The sequence below is a fragment of the Syngnathoides biaculeatus genome, chromosome 22 (genome assembly GCF_019802595.1).
Source record: "Syngnathoides biaculeatus isolate LvHL_M chromosome 22, ASM1980259v1, whole genome shotgun sequence".
Classification (NCBI taxonomy): Eukaryota; Metazoa; Chordata; class Actinopteri; order Syngnathiformes; family Syngnathidae; genus Syngnathoides; species Syngnathoides biaculeatus.
Window position 1 is genome coordinate 9,309,592 of NC_084661.1, and position 12,987 is coordinate 9,322,578.

Genomic DNA, 12,987 nt, shown 5'->3' on the forward strand with positions numbered 1-12,987 from the left:
CAAAGCGTTTTTGTCCATCAATATTTCGGCTTCAACTCATCCTGTGTCTCTAACTATGTACAAAATGTATGGATGGACATTTGAAGTGTGTTAGAGTTCTTTGTATACGTGTGTTACTTTGCCAACAATCTTGTTAACTTTTTCTCAGAATGTCATGGACCAGTTCAACCCGAGTCTGAGGAACCTGGTCAATCTGGGAAAGAGTTATGAGAAGTCAGTCACAGGTAAGAACTTTCTCTTGTATTTCACTTATGTTATTGTTATGTTATCTGTCAAGGGTATAAAACTCATTTTTGTCACAGGCCACATTGTAGTTCAGGTTTCCCTCAGAGGGCCGGTATGACTGTGAAACCATCAAAATCTTTAACCGCCTCATCATATTTGCACATGAAATTTCTTGACTACTTTTGGAATCAGAAATCAAGGGTAATCGGTTTTTCAACTATTGTCGATGTTTGGTGAGACAAAACTGCTAGCAATATCTCATCGTTATCATTTATGATATGATTATTGGAAATTTTGGTACAGACTTGAACAAAAATCCTAGAAGTTGATACACACGATTTGCCTTCGCGGGCCACATAAAATCACGTGGTGGGCCGGATCTGGCCCCCCGGCCTTGAGTTTGACACCTGGGTTCTAAGTGCTGAGGACATCTGCCGTTCTGGAGCCTGTCAATAATTTAATTTGAGCTAACTTAACTACAAGAACCTGATTGTTTTGTTGACAACTTTGACAGGACATTGTCAACAGAAGACAAGTGGTTAGCATGTCTGCCTCGCAGTCCAGAGGTTGTGGGTTTGAGTCACATTGGGCTTCCTATGTGAAATTTGCATATTGTCCCACTGCTTGGTTTGGCTCTATCTGGGTATGGTGGCGTCCTCCCACATTCCATAAACATTTTATCAATGTCATTCAAAAATAAATAGTTTAATTTTAGCTGAACTTAGTATAGGTACTTGACTGTTTAGTATTAAAGGTACATGATTGTTTTATTGACAACTTTTATGGTACACAAATCTTCCAAGAAAAACAACTTAACTTGCTTTGCTAATTTGCTTTGTGTGAGTTTATCTAAAGGCTAACATATGACTCATTAGGTATTTCAGATAGTAACTAATTCTGTTTTCAGCATATCAAGATGTATAAATTCTGTGTAATCCTCTAATGCAGGCATGACCCTTGCCGGGAAGGCTTACTTTGATGCCATCACAAAGATAGGAGAGAACGCTACCCTGTCTCCAGTTTCAAGGGAACTTGGTAAGTCGTATACAAGTTTAACTTTAACAAGCCTGGAGCGAGTTAATGTTTTACACTTTGGATGCAAAATGTGCTCTCAAAAGATAATCAAGATATAGAATAGAAGTTTATCAACACATCTTAATTGAATGAAATATACACGCAAATCAAGGAAACGGGAGCTTTCTAGTAATGAATGTTAAGTAAGCATTACCCAAAATGTGCAACTTAGTGCATCTGTGCTATGAAACTAGACCGTGAAGAAAGTAAAAAGATTAGCACTTCCAAACACGTTTAAGGCATTATTAATGAGCGCTAAATATAGACCCCGATATTAGCCTGAGAAGTCCAATGCATGCAAATTCATCCACCCGCATACTCCACCAATTAACAACTTTAAAAAGGAAAACAGTTCCTGATCATATCATGATATACGCAGTTTTTGTGTTGGCTTTAAGCTTTAATACAATGAACAAATATTATATTAAGCATATTAAGCTAAAATTGAGTGATTGATTTTGAACACTTTGTGTTGTTTTATTTACATGTTATAATGGTGTGGTGACTCATTTTCTGGTTTCTTCATTGTTTTTTTTTTCCAGCACTTTTTTTGTGTGACAATGCTCTCTAAATAAAGTTAAGTTGGAGGGACACAGTACTGTCAAATACTACAATTCCACTCTGTAAGAAAGAAAAGGAGTATTTTATCAGCCTGTTTGTTACCACACAACAGTGTTCTAACTGTCATAGTAATGGGGAAAGTCTGACTCCCGCCGTGTTTGTGCAAGCCGGTGTTTCATCAATCATGTGACTCATCTTCAATTACTATGTAAGTGCTGGAATTCTGAGCTGCTCTCATTTTCGAGGGGATCATAATGCATATTGTTATGATCCATCAAGTTGCCTCTCTGCTCTAATTGGAGGCAATGTGGCAGCCAGTGAATGACTTTTCATTTCGTTTCAGTCTGAGGATATGATTTTGTACCCATTGCCAGGAACAATACAGTTATATTGTTATTCCACTCCATGGCTTTGTAAGATAGTTGCATAGTTGCAGAATATGAAGTGATGAAATGTCATAGAGTATTCCTACCCGCCTGACCCCCCCCAAAAATGGGGTGTGTATCATGCAGGAAGAAGAAACAATGTAACAGTTTATAATAAATTGTACAGGGGAAATCCTTACAATTGTCTTTGTTGAATGTCATTTGTATGAATTTTTGAAACAGGCACGTGGGCCAAAATATATTAGCAAGAGTCCTGTCACCTTTGTTGCCATTCAGCCATTTTTGCTCTAGAATTGGTACATTTACATATTCATTTCTTAAAAACTTCATTTCTCGGATTAAACGTTTGGTTAATTAAATTATGTTACCGCAGTCACTCACATTTAAAAAAAAAAAAAAAAAAACGGGTGTGGTCAGTCATGCCTGCAGATATAAAGTTACGGGTGGGCTCCACCAGTCATGCCTGCAGATATAAAGTTGCGGCTGTGATTAGGGATGGAATCTCAAGACCTTACAATAATTTACTGAGTTGTTATACCCGAGTATGTAGTTGTTACCTAATACCATAATCATAATTTATTGACACTGCACAGACTGAGTCTGACATTTTTAAAGAGGTCAATAGGCATTCAATTTCAAAACAAAACATTCATGCAATCAAATCATTTTATTTCATCATGTCATCATGTATTGTTATAATATCGCGTAATTTACGGCGCTATCTATAGTCAATCCATTGATGAAAGCTAGCAGTAGATGATCTATATCTTCCTAAAGCATGAAGAGGGTAAAAGTTTTCAACTTCAAGATGATGGGGTACCACGGGAGAAAATGACCGTTCACATTTAGATATATGGACAGACTAGTCTAATGTTAAAACTTAGATCAAGTCAAAGTAAATCACAATCTCATACTTATTATAGTTAGATACTGAAACATTACTTGTGTTATATCTCAGAAATGTTTTCAATGTAACTCAGGGTTGCCCAGATTTTTTTTTCCCCCCCAAGATCTACTTTTCAAGCAGCCAGCCTCTCGCGATCAATTGGCGGGGCGGGGGGGTGCACGCACGCATCGCTCCGATTTCCGTAAATAGGAAGCCGGCTTGCTAGAACGCACCGTTATGTGTGTGGGCTCCACGTATTGGCCACACCTCAATCAAGTGACTCGGTGGATGATAGTCTAGCCTCTTTTTTTTTCACGCGGTCACACGATCAACCAAAACTGCCTCGCGATTGACGCATTGAGCACCCCTGGTATAACTGAATTTCCTTTGACATGGCTCATGATGTTGATGATTTTCAACGTAAATGCGCTCGCAGTACGTGAAGCAGCTCGGAACATGCTTTTGGCATTACAGGTAACTTGCATTTCCTGTTTCCGGGTGAATAGTGATTGTTTTAGGAGCAGGCTTGTTTTGTTAACAACATTTATGAAATAACCACGTAAATTAACGTCAAGGCTCCACAAAATAAATGACGTCTTTAAATATCTTTTTTTTCTACTCGTTACAAATTTTACGCGTGTGATTTTTCGTGCTCGACTGTGCAGATTTGCGAGTGCAAATGTGTGTGTCTGATCACCGTTTTACACATTGAAATTTTTTTAAATACATACAGTAATTATTTGATTAATTAACATTAAATACATTCAAAAAATTAATAAAATTGAACTTATATTTTAGTATTAAAATAAACAATTTTCAATATTTCACATGGGCATCTTAACTTTTTACATTTATCTTTGACTGACCTGATCCATCTTCAAAATCTAATATGTCACTTTAGTACAAATGTTTCCCCAACCTTGGTTTCAAAACATTTTCGGTTTCGTTGCAGAACTGTTTTGAGCTATAAATGGTTCTTTTGCTTCAGCCGCAATAACACATGTGATTAAATTGGGACTATTTCTGATCGTGTCGAAGATTATTATGCTTGTCACGGAAGAAACTTGATTTCAGCCCTTGCATCGAATTTCTTTAGGGTATAGCTGGGGTCATAAAGTGGTGCATGGTGGGTGTTTTTAATATACTGTATGAGCCTTGAAAATAAAGGGTAATAATACAAGGGTAATGGCATCACAGGTGTTGTTTGTACACCTTAGGACCCGTGAGGAATAAATGATTGCACTTAAGTTCAGCAAATTCCTCAATCATAATGTCTCCCCAAAGCGATCCGCTGCAAAAATGTACACGCAGCCTGGCACTATTTCTTCTCTGCAGGGACTATTTAACGAGAGAGTGTGAATTCTCTTGCAGCCTGCAGCAGGCGTCATACAGCAAACATGCTGAATAAACACAAGCGCAGAAGAATGTCTTCTCCACACCAATCCTTCTAGCATTTAGTTTGACGCACCCTAATCCACCAACTGTCTGTCTGATTGTAGAAACTACAGGAATCTCAAAATGCAGTGGAATTGATCATTTCTGTATTTCTGCTTTATTGAACCGCTCTGGTGCAGTGGGATGTTGTGGTTAACACATTTACCCCACAGTTCCGAGGTTTGGGATTTTAATCTCATATTGGGCCTTCGACTGGAATTTGGTCCATTTCATATTTTTTCACTAATCGATACTGTTGGTCAGTCATAATGATGTACAGTGAAGAAAATAAGTATTTGAAGACCCTGCTATATTGCAAGTTCTCCCACTTGGAAATCATGGGGGGGTCTGAAATTTTAGGTAGGTGCAGGTCCACTATACATGTATACGACTATACAATGTGATTTTTTTTTTTTATTTTTTATTTTTCATCCATACTATCATTAAATGCAAAGCTTACTGCCCCCACCCCACGAGGAGGTCAAAGTTCAGAGTTTAGGTTGGTGTCGCACATGTGTAAAATAAGACACCCAATATCATATCGAAATTTTATGTATGCCTTTTTTTTACCACTGTTCCTGTATACAACAATACAATGTGATTTTATTTTTTAGTTTTCATCCATACATAAATATAATGCCCTCTATTGACTTTTTGAAAATATTTTTTGAAAAAATTGCATGTTATTTTTGAGAAATTAAAGTATCGTCATGTAATTTACAATACGAGGTTTCCGCCTGGTTCCAGAGGCATGCATGTTAGGTTAAGTTAATAATCTAAATTAATTTTATCTGCGAGTGTAAATGGTTGTTTTTTTCTCTTCAGAGAACGCCGCATAATCGAGGTTTATTATTTGTGAATTAAAATCGTGTGCCACCATGGTACCACGTAACTATTTTGAACTGCGTTGACTTTTTTTAGACAAGAGTAGTGCTTGCGACCATCTGGTGGGATTTTGATGTCAAAGAACTACAGCATGTTGTAGTGAGTTCAGTAGTTTAATTTAGACAAAACTAGAGCTTTGCGCCTCTGTAGTGGTATCTTGGTTTCTAGGAATAAATAAATACTGGAGATAACCAGGCCTGTTTCTTTCCATGAATTAATTTACCCCCTTGTGGGTGAATAAAGTCAGCTTTTACTTCAGTTTTGTGTGTCAATCCTGTTAGAATTCACAAAACTGCACGAGACTCTCGAGGCAGTGTTGGAATGTTTGTACTTTGTGTCATATTCAGACTTTTAGGCAGTTTTGGAGAGTCATAATGAAAGAAAAAAAGCCCTTAGTTTCTCATTGAGGCTTATTTGATGTCTCTCTCGATAACAAAAGGCGACCAAATAAATTGAGCCCTTTGTTCCCATTTGTCTACTTGTACAGTACAAAGGAGTATTGCGATAGAATAAAGAGATTAGTCTTAATATTACGAGCTGCTAGTTTCAGTCTGTTGTGTTTGTGTGGGAATTTTGAGAATGGGTGAATACTTGGAGCACTAATGCTGTGAAATTCTATACCATCGAAAACCTTTCACAAGAAACACATTATTGTTAAAATCCATAAATTGCTCACTGTTAATCAAAACCGAATTGTGTTGGACCGTGCAGGTGTTCCTCGTGTTCTGGTCCAGTTCACTCTACGCTTGAAATCATATTTTAGTGGGTGAACAATTAAGAGCTTCTTGTGCAAGAGGTCGTGAGAGGACTCTCTAGGGAGTTGCCATTCATGACTGAAATGCAGCAGGTATTTAGGGACTGAAAATGCAAGTGGAGAAACAGAATAGTGCAATGCCCTCCCCTTTCAGCCTTCCTCTCTGCTCTTTGTCATGGATCAGTTTTGAAATATGGAGATAGGCTATCAGCACGAGAGGAATGGTAATGTCAGATGCAGCTATTTGTTGCGCGGAGAATAGAGATTGAGAATGGAGGGGACACACTGAGAGTTTTCCCCACAGACATCTCTAACAAGATGACTTAAACATTTTGGAGCTATTTGATGAGTCTGTTTGACTGTCTAGACACTCACACAGTATTGGCTGCGCGCGCCTGTGTGTTGCATGATGAGCAGTTTGCCTTTCAATTCACACTCAAACATCAGCAGAAGCACTGCGGAATTGGAAAAGTCAGAGAAGATGGCTTTTTGTACCCACTGAGTTCTTGTCAAATCAAATCAAAATACTGTTCTTCCTAAAAGTCTGCTTTTTGCAAACACCGAGATTCATTGTACAATAGCTTTTCTTTATTATTAATGTACCCTATCAAATAACAATGTGATTCAGGGTTCAGTTGGCCAGCTGAAAATTCTGTTTTTTTTTTAATAGCGGTTTTTGGCCGCATGAATAAAATAGCTAATGGACAGTTGGTAAGTCAAAATATAATCACTGGCCACAAGAGCAAGAATACCTTCACTGGCTTTTAATAAGATGAGTGCTCAATACACCTGCCTGTGACACTCCCTGAATTGTCAGTCATGAAATATGAACAGTTCTATGTACATCAGCAAATGGCACAAGTCACCGCTGACATGAACTGTTACAATGAACCCGTTTATCGTGGGGTATTAATCCCGGACCCAACTGCGACGGGTGAAGAGCTGCCAAGCAGCTGCGAGTTTAAGAACCACACAGCATCATCATGTGCAATTACAGATAATTAAACATTGTACATTTATACATGAAAATGTTCAACCAAACCAAACAGTACAATATACTCACAGGGACATTATCTACTTAGTAGGGGGATTTATGCTGCTTGTTCTGTTCTTTTAATTCTACATCGGTACAGGCATCACGTTGGTTGGCATGGCTGGTTAGAGGGTCTGCCTCACATTTCTGAGGACCAGGGTTCAAATCCCTCCCCTGCCTGTGTAAATTTTCCATGTTCTCCCTGTGCCTGCGTGGGTTTTCTCCAGGCACTCTGGTTTCCCCAACATCCCAAAAACATCCATTAATTGGAGACTCTAAATTGCCTTTAAGTGCGATTGTGAGTGCAAATGGTTGTTTATTTCAATCTGCCCTGCGATTGGCTGGCAACCAGTTCAGTGTGTACACTGCCTCCTGCCCGAAGATAGCCGGGATAGGCTCCAGCGCGACCCTTCTGAGGGTAAGCGACTCAGAAAATGGATGCATGGATGGAGACATTTGGTACATCACTGTTGTGACAGGCATGTTGTGGTACGACATCGAAGGTGCTTATTTGTAGTTAATCAGTATTTATCTAGCCTCTGGTAGGCATACTGGGCCGCTATAGTGGGCTTAATTGTTTATGTCCCTACCATATTGCATATTTTTATTCTTTTGTGTGTGTGTCGCCTGTATCAGTCTGTCTGTTGGTGAAATCCCCATTATAACTAATTCAAAGAAATACATTTTTGTGTGGTGATTCTGTCGCTGTGTATCTCATGCTGTAATCAGGGGGTTGACAGTAATAACTTCAAACAAACCTAAATTATGTGATAAAATCATCTCATTTGCCATTTAGGCAACCAATGTGTTTTCCCTCTGCTTAGCTGCTGTGATAGCTGGCAGAAAGATGAGATCAGAAGCCTTCCGGGGTGCACTGAGTCAGTCGGGATTTCACAGTTTTTATTACTCTTACAACAGAGGGTGTAGCACGTTTGTGGCAACAGTCGCTAGGACTGTCCTAGCATGTGTACGACAGTGAAGACCTTTGGATGGTGACGCAGTTAGGATGTAGTCACTTTGGATCACACATGCACACTCAACGGCTGTGTGTAAGCTCAGTGATGCATCTAATTGGAAGGCTAAACACTAGTCTATAGAACAGATGATATGTGTACTGTACTTGGTGAAAAGAGGAAGTATTGTCAAGGGTAAATTCAACGATTAAAGGCACAAACATTGACTCATATTGCACAATTACCTTATTGGACACCAAATAGGTAATAGTTAATTTCTTGCAAGCTATTTCCACTTTCAGAGTGATATCACCCGATAAGAATGTCTTGGGTGTTGTTCCCTCCACCCCTCTTGACAATTAACATTCCAGTCCGACTGGCATTTGATACATACGTAAAACCAGTTTCTAAATTTCAACCCAGTTTACATATTCATGTGTTGTTTTGCTGCAATTGTGATGTGTTCTGACTCGTGAAATAAAAATAACTACCTGTTGACCGTTGGATCCCAAAAAAATTTAATTAACACAATGACAGAAGTCAGTCATTGTTCATAATTTTCTTTTTGTAAGACACATGGTGATTTGCCAAAGTCTGAAACCGCCGCAGTTTTTGCCGAAAATATCGGTGGCTGGTGTTGGCAGCCTTCATGAATACCCAATACCTTAAAATAAGCCCAGTATCGCCCCAATACCAATACCTGGTATCGGTACTTGACCATCCCTAATTTGTCGTACATATAGAATCATTTTGGGACAACTAAGTGAAATGGGATCATTTCCAACTGCACACCTGATGAGCTCTTGTGGAACACTCATGTGTACAGTGTTTTGGAATAACTTTCATAAATGATAATGGGTAATACAGGCACTACAGAGTATTCATTTTCATGGGGAATCTTGGTGATGAAATGCTTCCGGAGGAGCAGATTGAATGGACACTAGAAGTGACGGATTGCTATCCTTTATCGAGAAGTTGTAATATCTTGCTGTCACATTCCCCCCACCCCCGGCTCCTCCAGCAGGTTTTCACACCCTATTAAAGCCTGCAGGTGCACTCAAGCCTCCTTGACCCCAACCACTCTCTCCTTCTCATCCACCGTCTCGACCTGTGCCGCACCGCGGCGGTGCGTTGCAGGAGCTGTACAAACAGCCGTGCACCGAGGACCGCCAGCCCTCCCATGTGGGAAGCACAAAGGCAGCATTTACTCATACTTTCTGGTGACCTTCAGAGGGCAATGTTGTTGTAGCTGGACACTGCCTTTTGGATGGTAGAAGTTGTGCTCTGTATCAAAGGGTCGTCGCGTTTGTTTGCTCAAAGTGGAAAGGTGGGGGTGGGTGGTTGCAGGTGTATGGAGAGGTGGTGTAAGGTCAAATGTACTTGAATGTAAGCGCTTTTAGGTGGTGGATAGACTTAGTCGTTTCTACATGAACATGCGTCTTTAAAAAAATGCTTCTCCTATCCATTTGGTCTGTAGACAAACTGCTTTTTTACTGACAGTTTGGAAAACCCCAGTCAAGATTTTCACGCATTTCCTTGACTGGTTGTTGTTGTGTAGTTTTTGGCTTAACGTAGGCTCCTTGCTTTATCCATCCATCTATCCATCCATTAGCATTTTACTCATTTCTGCTGACACAAGGCAAGAGGCGGGGTGCACCCTGGAATGGTCACGAGCCAATTGCAGGGGCCATATAGAAAAAGTCACATTCACATCTTTGGTCAGTTTCAAGGGATGAGCACACTTTTGTGATCAAGAGACAGACGAGGCAGTTTATTTGAAGATGAGTTTAAAATAAGTATGTCATATCATAATTCATCAATGGAATATTTTTTCAAATACATTAAAATTGTTAAATGGACAGAGTTTTTCAAGTAATATTCTTTATTAGAAATAAATCAACAAACCAGTGACTTGACTTAGGTAAATGCTTGATGGGCCCATTAAAGACCGGAGTAGGCTATGCGTATGAGCAGTACTTTTCCTCCCCATGATCTAGAATCTTCAAAAAACATAATGTAAATTTTGGGGGGGAAATCTGGGAGGAAGCCGGAAAGAACCTACTGAAGCACAGGGAGAACATGCAGAAAGGCCTCGACTGTGAGACACACGTATATGCATTACTTTTAAGACAATGGGTAATCGATCGCCATGGTAAATTTGATATGCAAAGTAATAGATTAAAAGGTAGGTAGGTTACAGACTTAATTGAGCCTCCAGGAAATTCTGCATATGTTGCTGTTTGTGAACAGTATTTTTCTTTGACACCAGAGTGAGGAATTTGTTTCAGAAAAATACCAGTGTCTACCTTTAAGACCTCACACTTTCTAGATGCCTTGCATTGTCCACATATGATCCTCAACACCGTGCAGTGGTTTACCCTCGATCACCACCCTATGGTGAACCTGGACTCTAGATTTTGCCCCATTGTGAGGGAGGGAGCACTGCTGTTTGTTTACAATTGTCCACCGCCATGTACGGTGTTGACTCACTGCCATTGTCTGATGCCGTTTGCTGCTCTATCTGTGGCGCAGCCGGGATCTGAATGGAGACGGTTCTGTATCTGCTCCACTCCACCCCTTAACCCCAGTGCCAGAACCATACACACAGATTGTTTTGACTGAGATTGACAGCTGTTCAAATACTTAATGAAGATAAGTCATTGCTGTGTACATGAGGTGGCTATGAACATAGATGCAACCGTGATAAGCGCAATGCAAAATCATCAAATCACACCACAATGAGTTCTCTTTTACAGGATTGAGATAATTTACTGCCATTTGTTCTTTTCTAGGTATGGTTCTGATGGAGATTGCAGATGTCCATAGGAAGGTCCATTTTGAGCTGGAGCAAAATGTAAGCAGCCCGAAAAGCCGGATTTTTTTGTAAACCGTTGGTTCTCAAATGTCTCAACAACTAAGATTGCTAAATTAGGACACACATTTACAGATATTGGGATTTATCAAGAACATGCATTCTGGACAAAAATAGCATTTGAAAGGATCAATCTCCAATTTATGAACATCACTACTCATAGATATTGAGTGTCAATTAGAGAACCTTAAGTGCACAATAATGTATAACAGTGATCGCTTCTTTTTTTGGAAAGTACAACAATATCATAATCAATAGTTTGTCTTCTTTTTTGGATATATAATATAGGCTGCAGACCAAGGCCACTGTAACAACTTTAATAAAATTAATTATTATGCTCTACATTTTGGGAGCGGGTCACCTGCCCACAACACACCCAATGTGGCTTCGGACCCACTCCAGATCTACCAGTTGAGAATCACTGCTGTGAACTCTTTATTGTATTTAATGTTTGTGTTTTGGATGAATTGAGATTTATTTTAGATTTTCTATGCAGAATATGCAGTATACATGGTAGATGATGTAAATTTGGCCTACGGTATACAGTTCAATCATACCGACCAATCCCAATACTGCTTGTTGATGATGTTATTGTAGCTGCCTGAATTTGAAAATGTCTTCAAGCATGTCTTGACTACGGCCCTAGACAAGTTATCACCCTTTTTTTTTTTTCAACACAATTTTTTAACGAGTCATGCATTTTATAAGCAAGAATGAAAACAATTAAAGTAAAACCTTGGCAAACTATTACTGTTGTTTTCCTCATCTTTGTCCCTCATCAGAAGATAGAAAACATAATAACAGATCTTAAAGATAAAAGGTTGCAATTTCCTCATGCTGCAATGATTGAAACCACTGTATTAATTTTAAACACCTTGTGTCTTGCTATTGACGTCTTTTAAGATGTTGCAAAAGGTGGAAGAATATTTGTTAATGGTAGAAATGGTCCAATGTTACTTGCAGCTTTGCCTCAGGCTGAAATACTAGGAATACCTAGTGTCGTGACACGATGCAACCTGACACTCCTCAGATTGGAAGAAACTTGGCATCTTAAAATGCTCCTTCACATCATGACTACCCTGCAGCGATTGTAATGGGTCTACAAGACAAAAGTCGTAGGAAATCGTGAACCAGGAAGCTTTTTTAAGTCTATTATAATGCCACATTGTCATAATATAGGGACGTTATAGAGGCATGCTGTGTCTTTCAAGAAAGGAGCGTGAAAAATGACCTGAAATGAACGTCTTTGTTTGTATCTCCATTTTAGTTCAAGAGATTCCACCGAGAGGTTCTTATTGAGCTGGAAAAGAAGACAGAAATGGATGTGAAGTACATGAATGTAAGCTGCTTCATATAATTTTTGCTTTCTTCAAAGCTGGCAGAAGTACTCACCCACTGTACTTGGGTTGAAGTACAGATAAATGATTAACATTTGTCTGTTTTTATACCACAGAAACATGGCTTTTGAGCAGGGGTGTGTGGACTTTTTATATCCTGTAGTTGTGTAAAAGTAGAAGCACTTATTCAAATTCTGTTCTAAAGTAAAAGTAAAAACATACAGACTGAAATATTCTCAAGTACAAAAGTAAATGTACGTTGTATTGTCAGTTGTACACAATTCGTGTTTCGGCCAAATTAGTTATATTGCAAATTTGAACAGGGGGAGGGACTTTCATGCACACAAAATAGTTATCCTCTTTTATCATGTTACATAGTGTTCGTACTAAGAACAAAACATCACATTACATGTTGATGGTTTTTTTTTCTTTCAAACAAAGATCTAGTTAGCATTGGCTAAGTCAATCCAAATCTCCCATCTTTATATCATAAATGCTAATTATTTGATCCAGGGTTTTAAAATATTTAAATTCTTTTTGTTGCATTGAAAAATGCATCACATTACTGTACCATGAGCATCAGTTGT

General features: G+C 39.0%; 1 protein-coding gene across 3 annotated transcripts in view; it reads left to right on the forward strand.

The window, feature by feature from the left end:
* The window catches only part of baiap2l1a (BAR/IMD domain containing adaptor protein 2 like 1a), a 30,450-nt gene that overhangs the window by 3,623 nt on the left and 13,840 nt on the right, over nucleotides 1–12,987 (forward strand). For all 3 annotated transcript variants that reach the window (XM_061810881.1, XM_061810880.1, XM_061810882.1), the window contains 4 exons: nucleotides 149–224; nucleotides 1,174–1,260; nucleotides 10,984–11,045; nucleotides 12,331–12,402. In XM_061810881.1, the coding sequence (XP_061666865.1) occupies nucleotides 149–224; nucleotides 1,174–1,260; nucleotides 10,984–11,045; nucleotides 12,331–12,402 (297 nt within the window). The remainder of the gene's footprint in view (nucleotides 1–148; nucleotides 225–1,173; nucleotides 1,261–10,983; nucleotides 11,046–12,330; nucleotides 12,403–12,987) is intronic.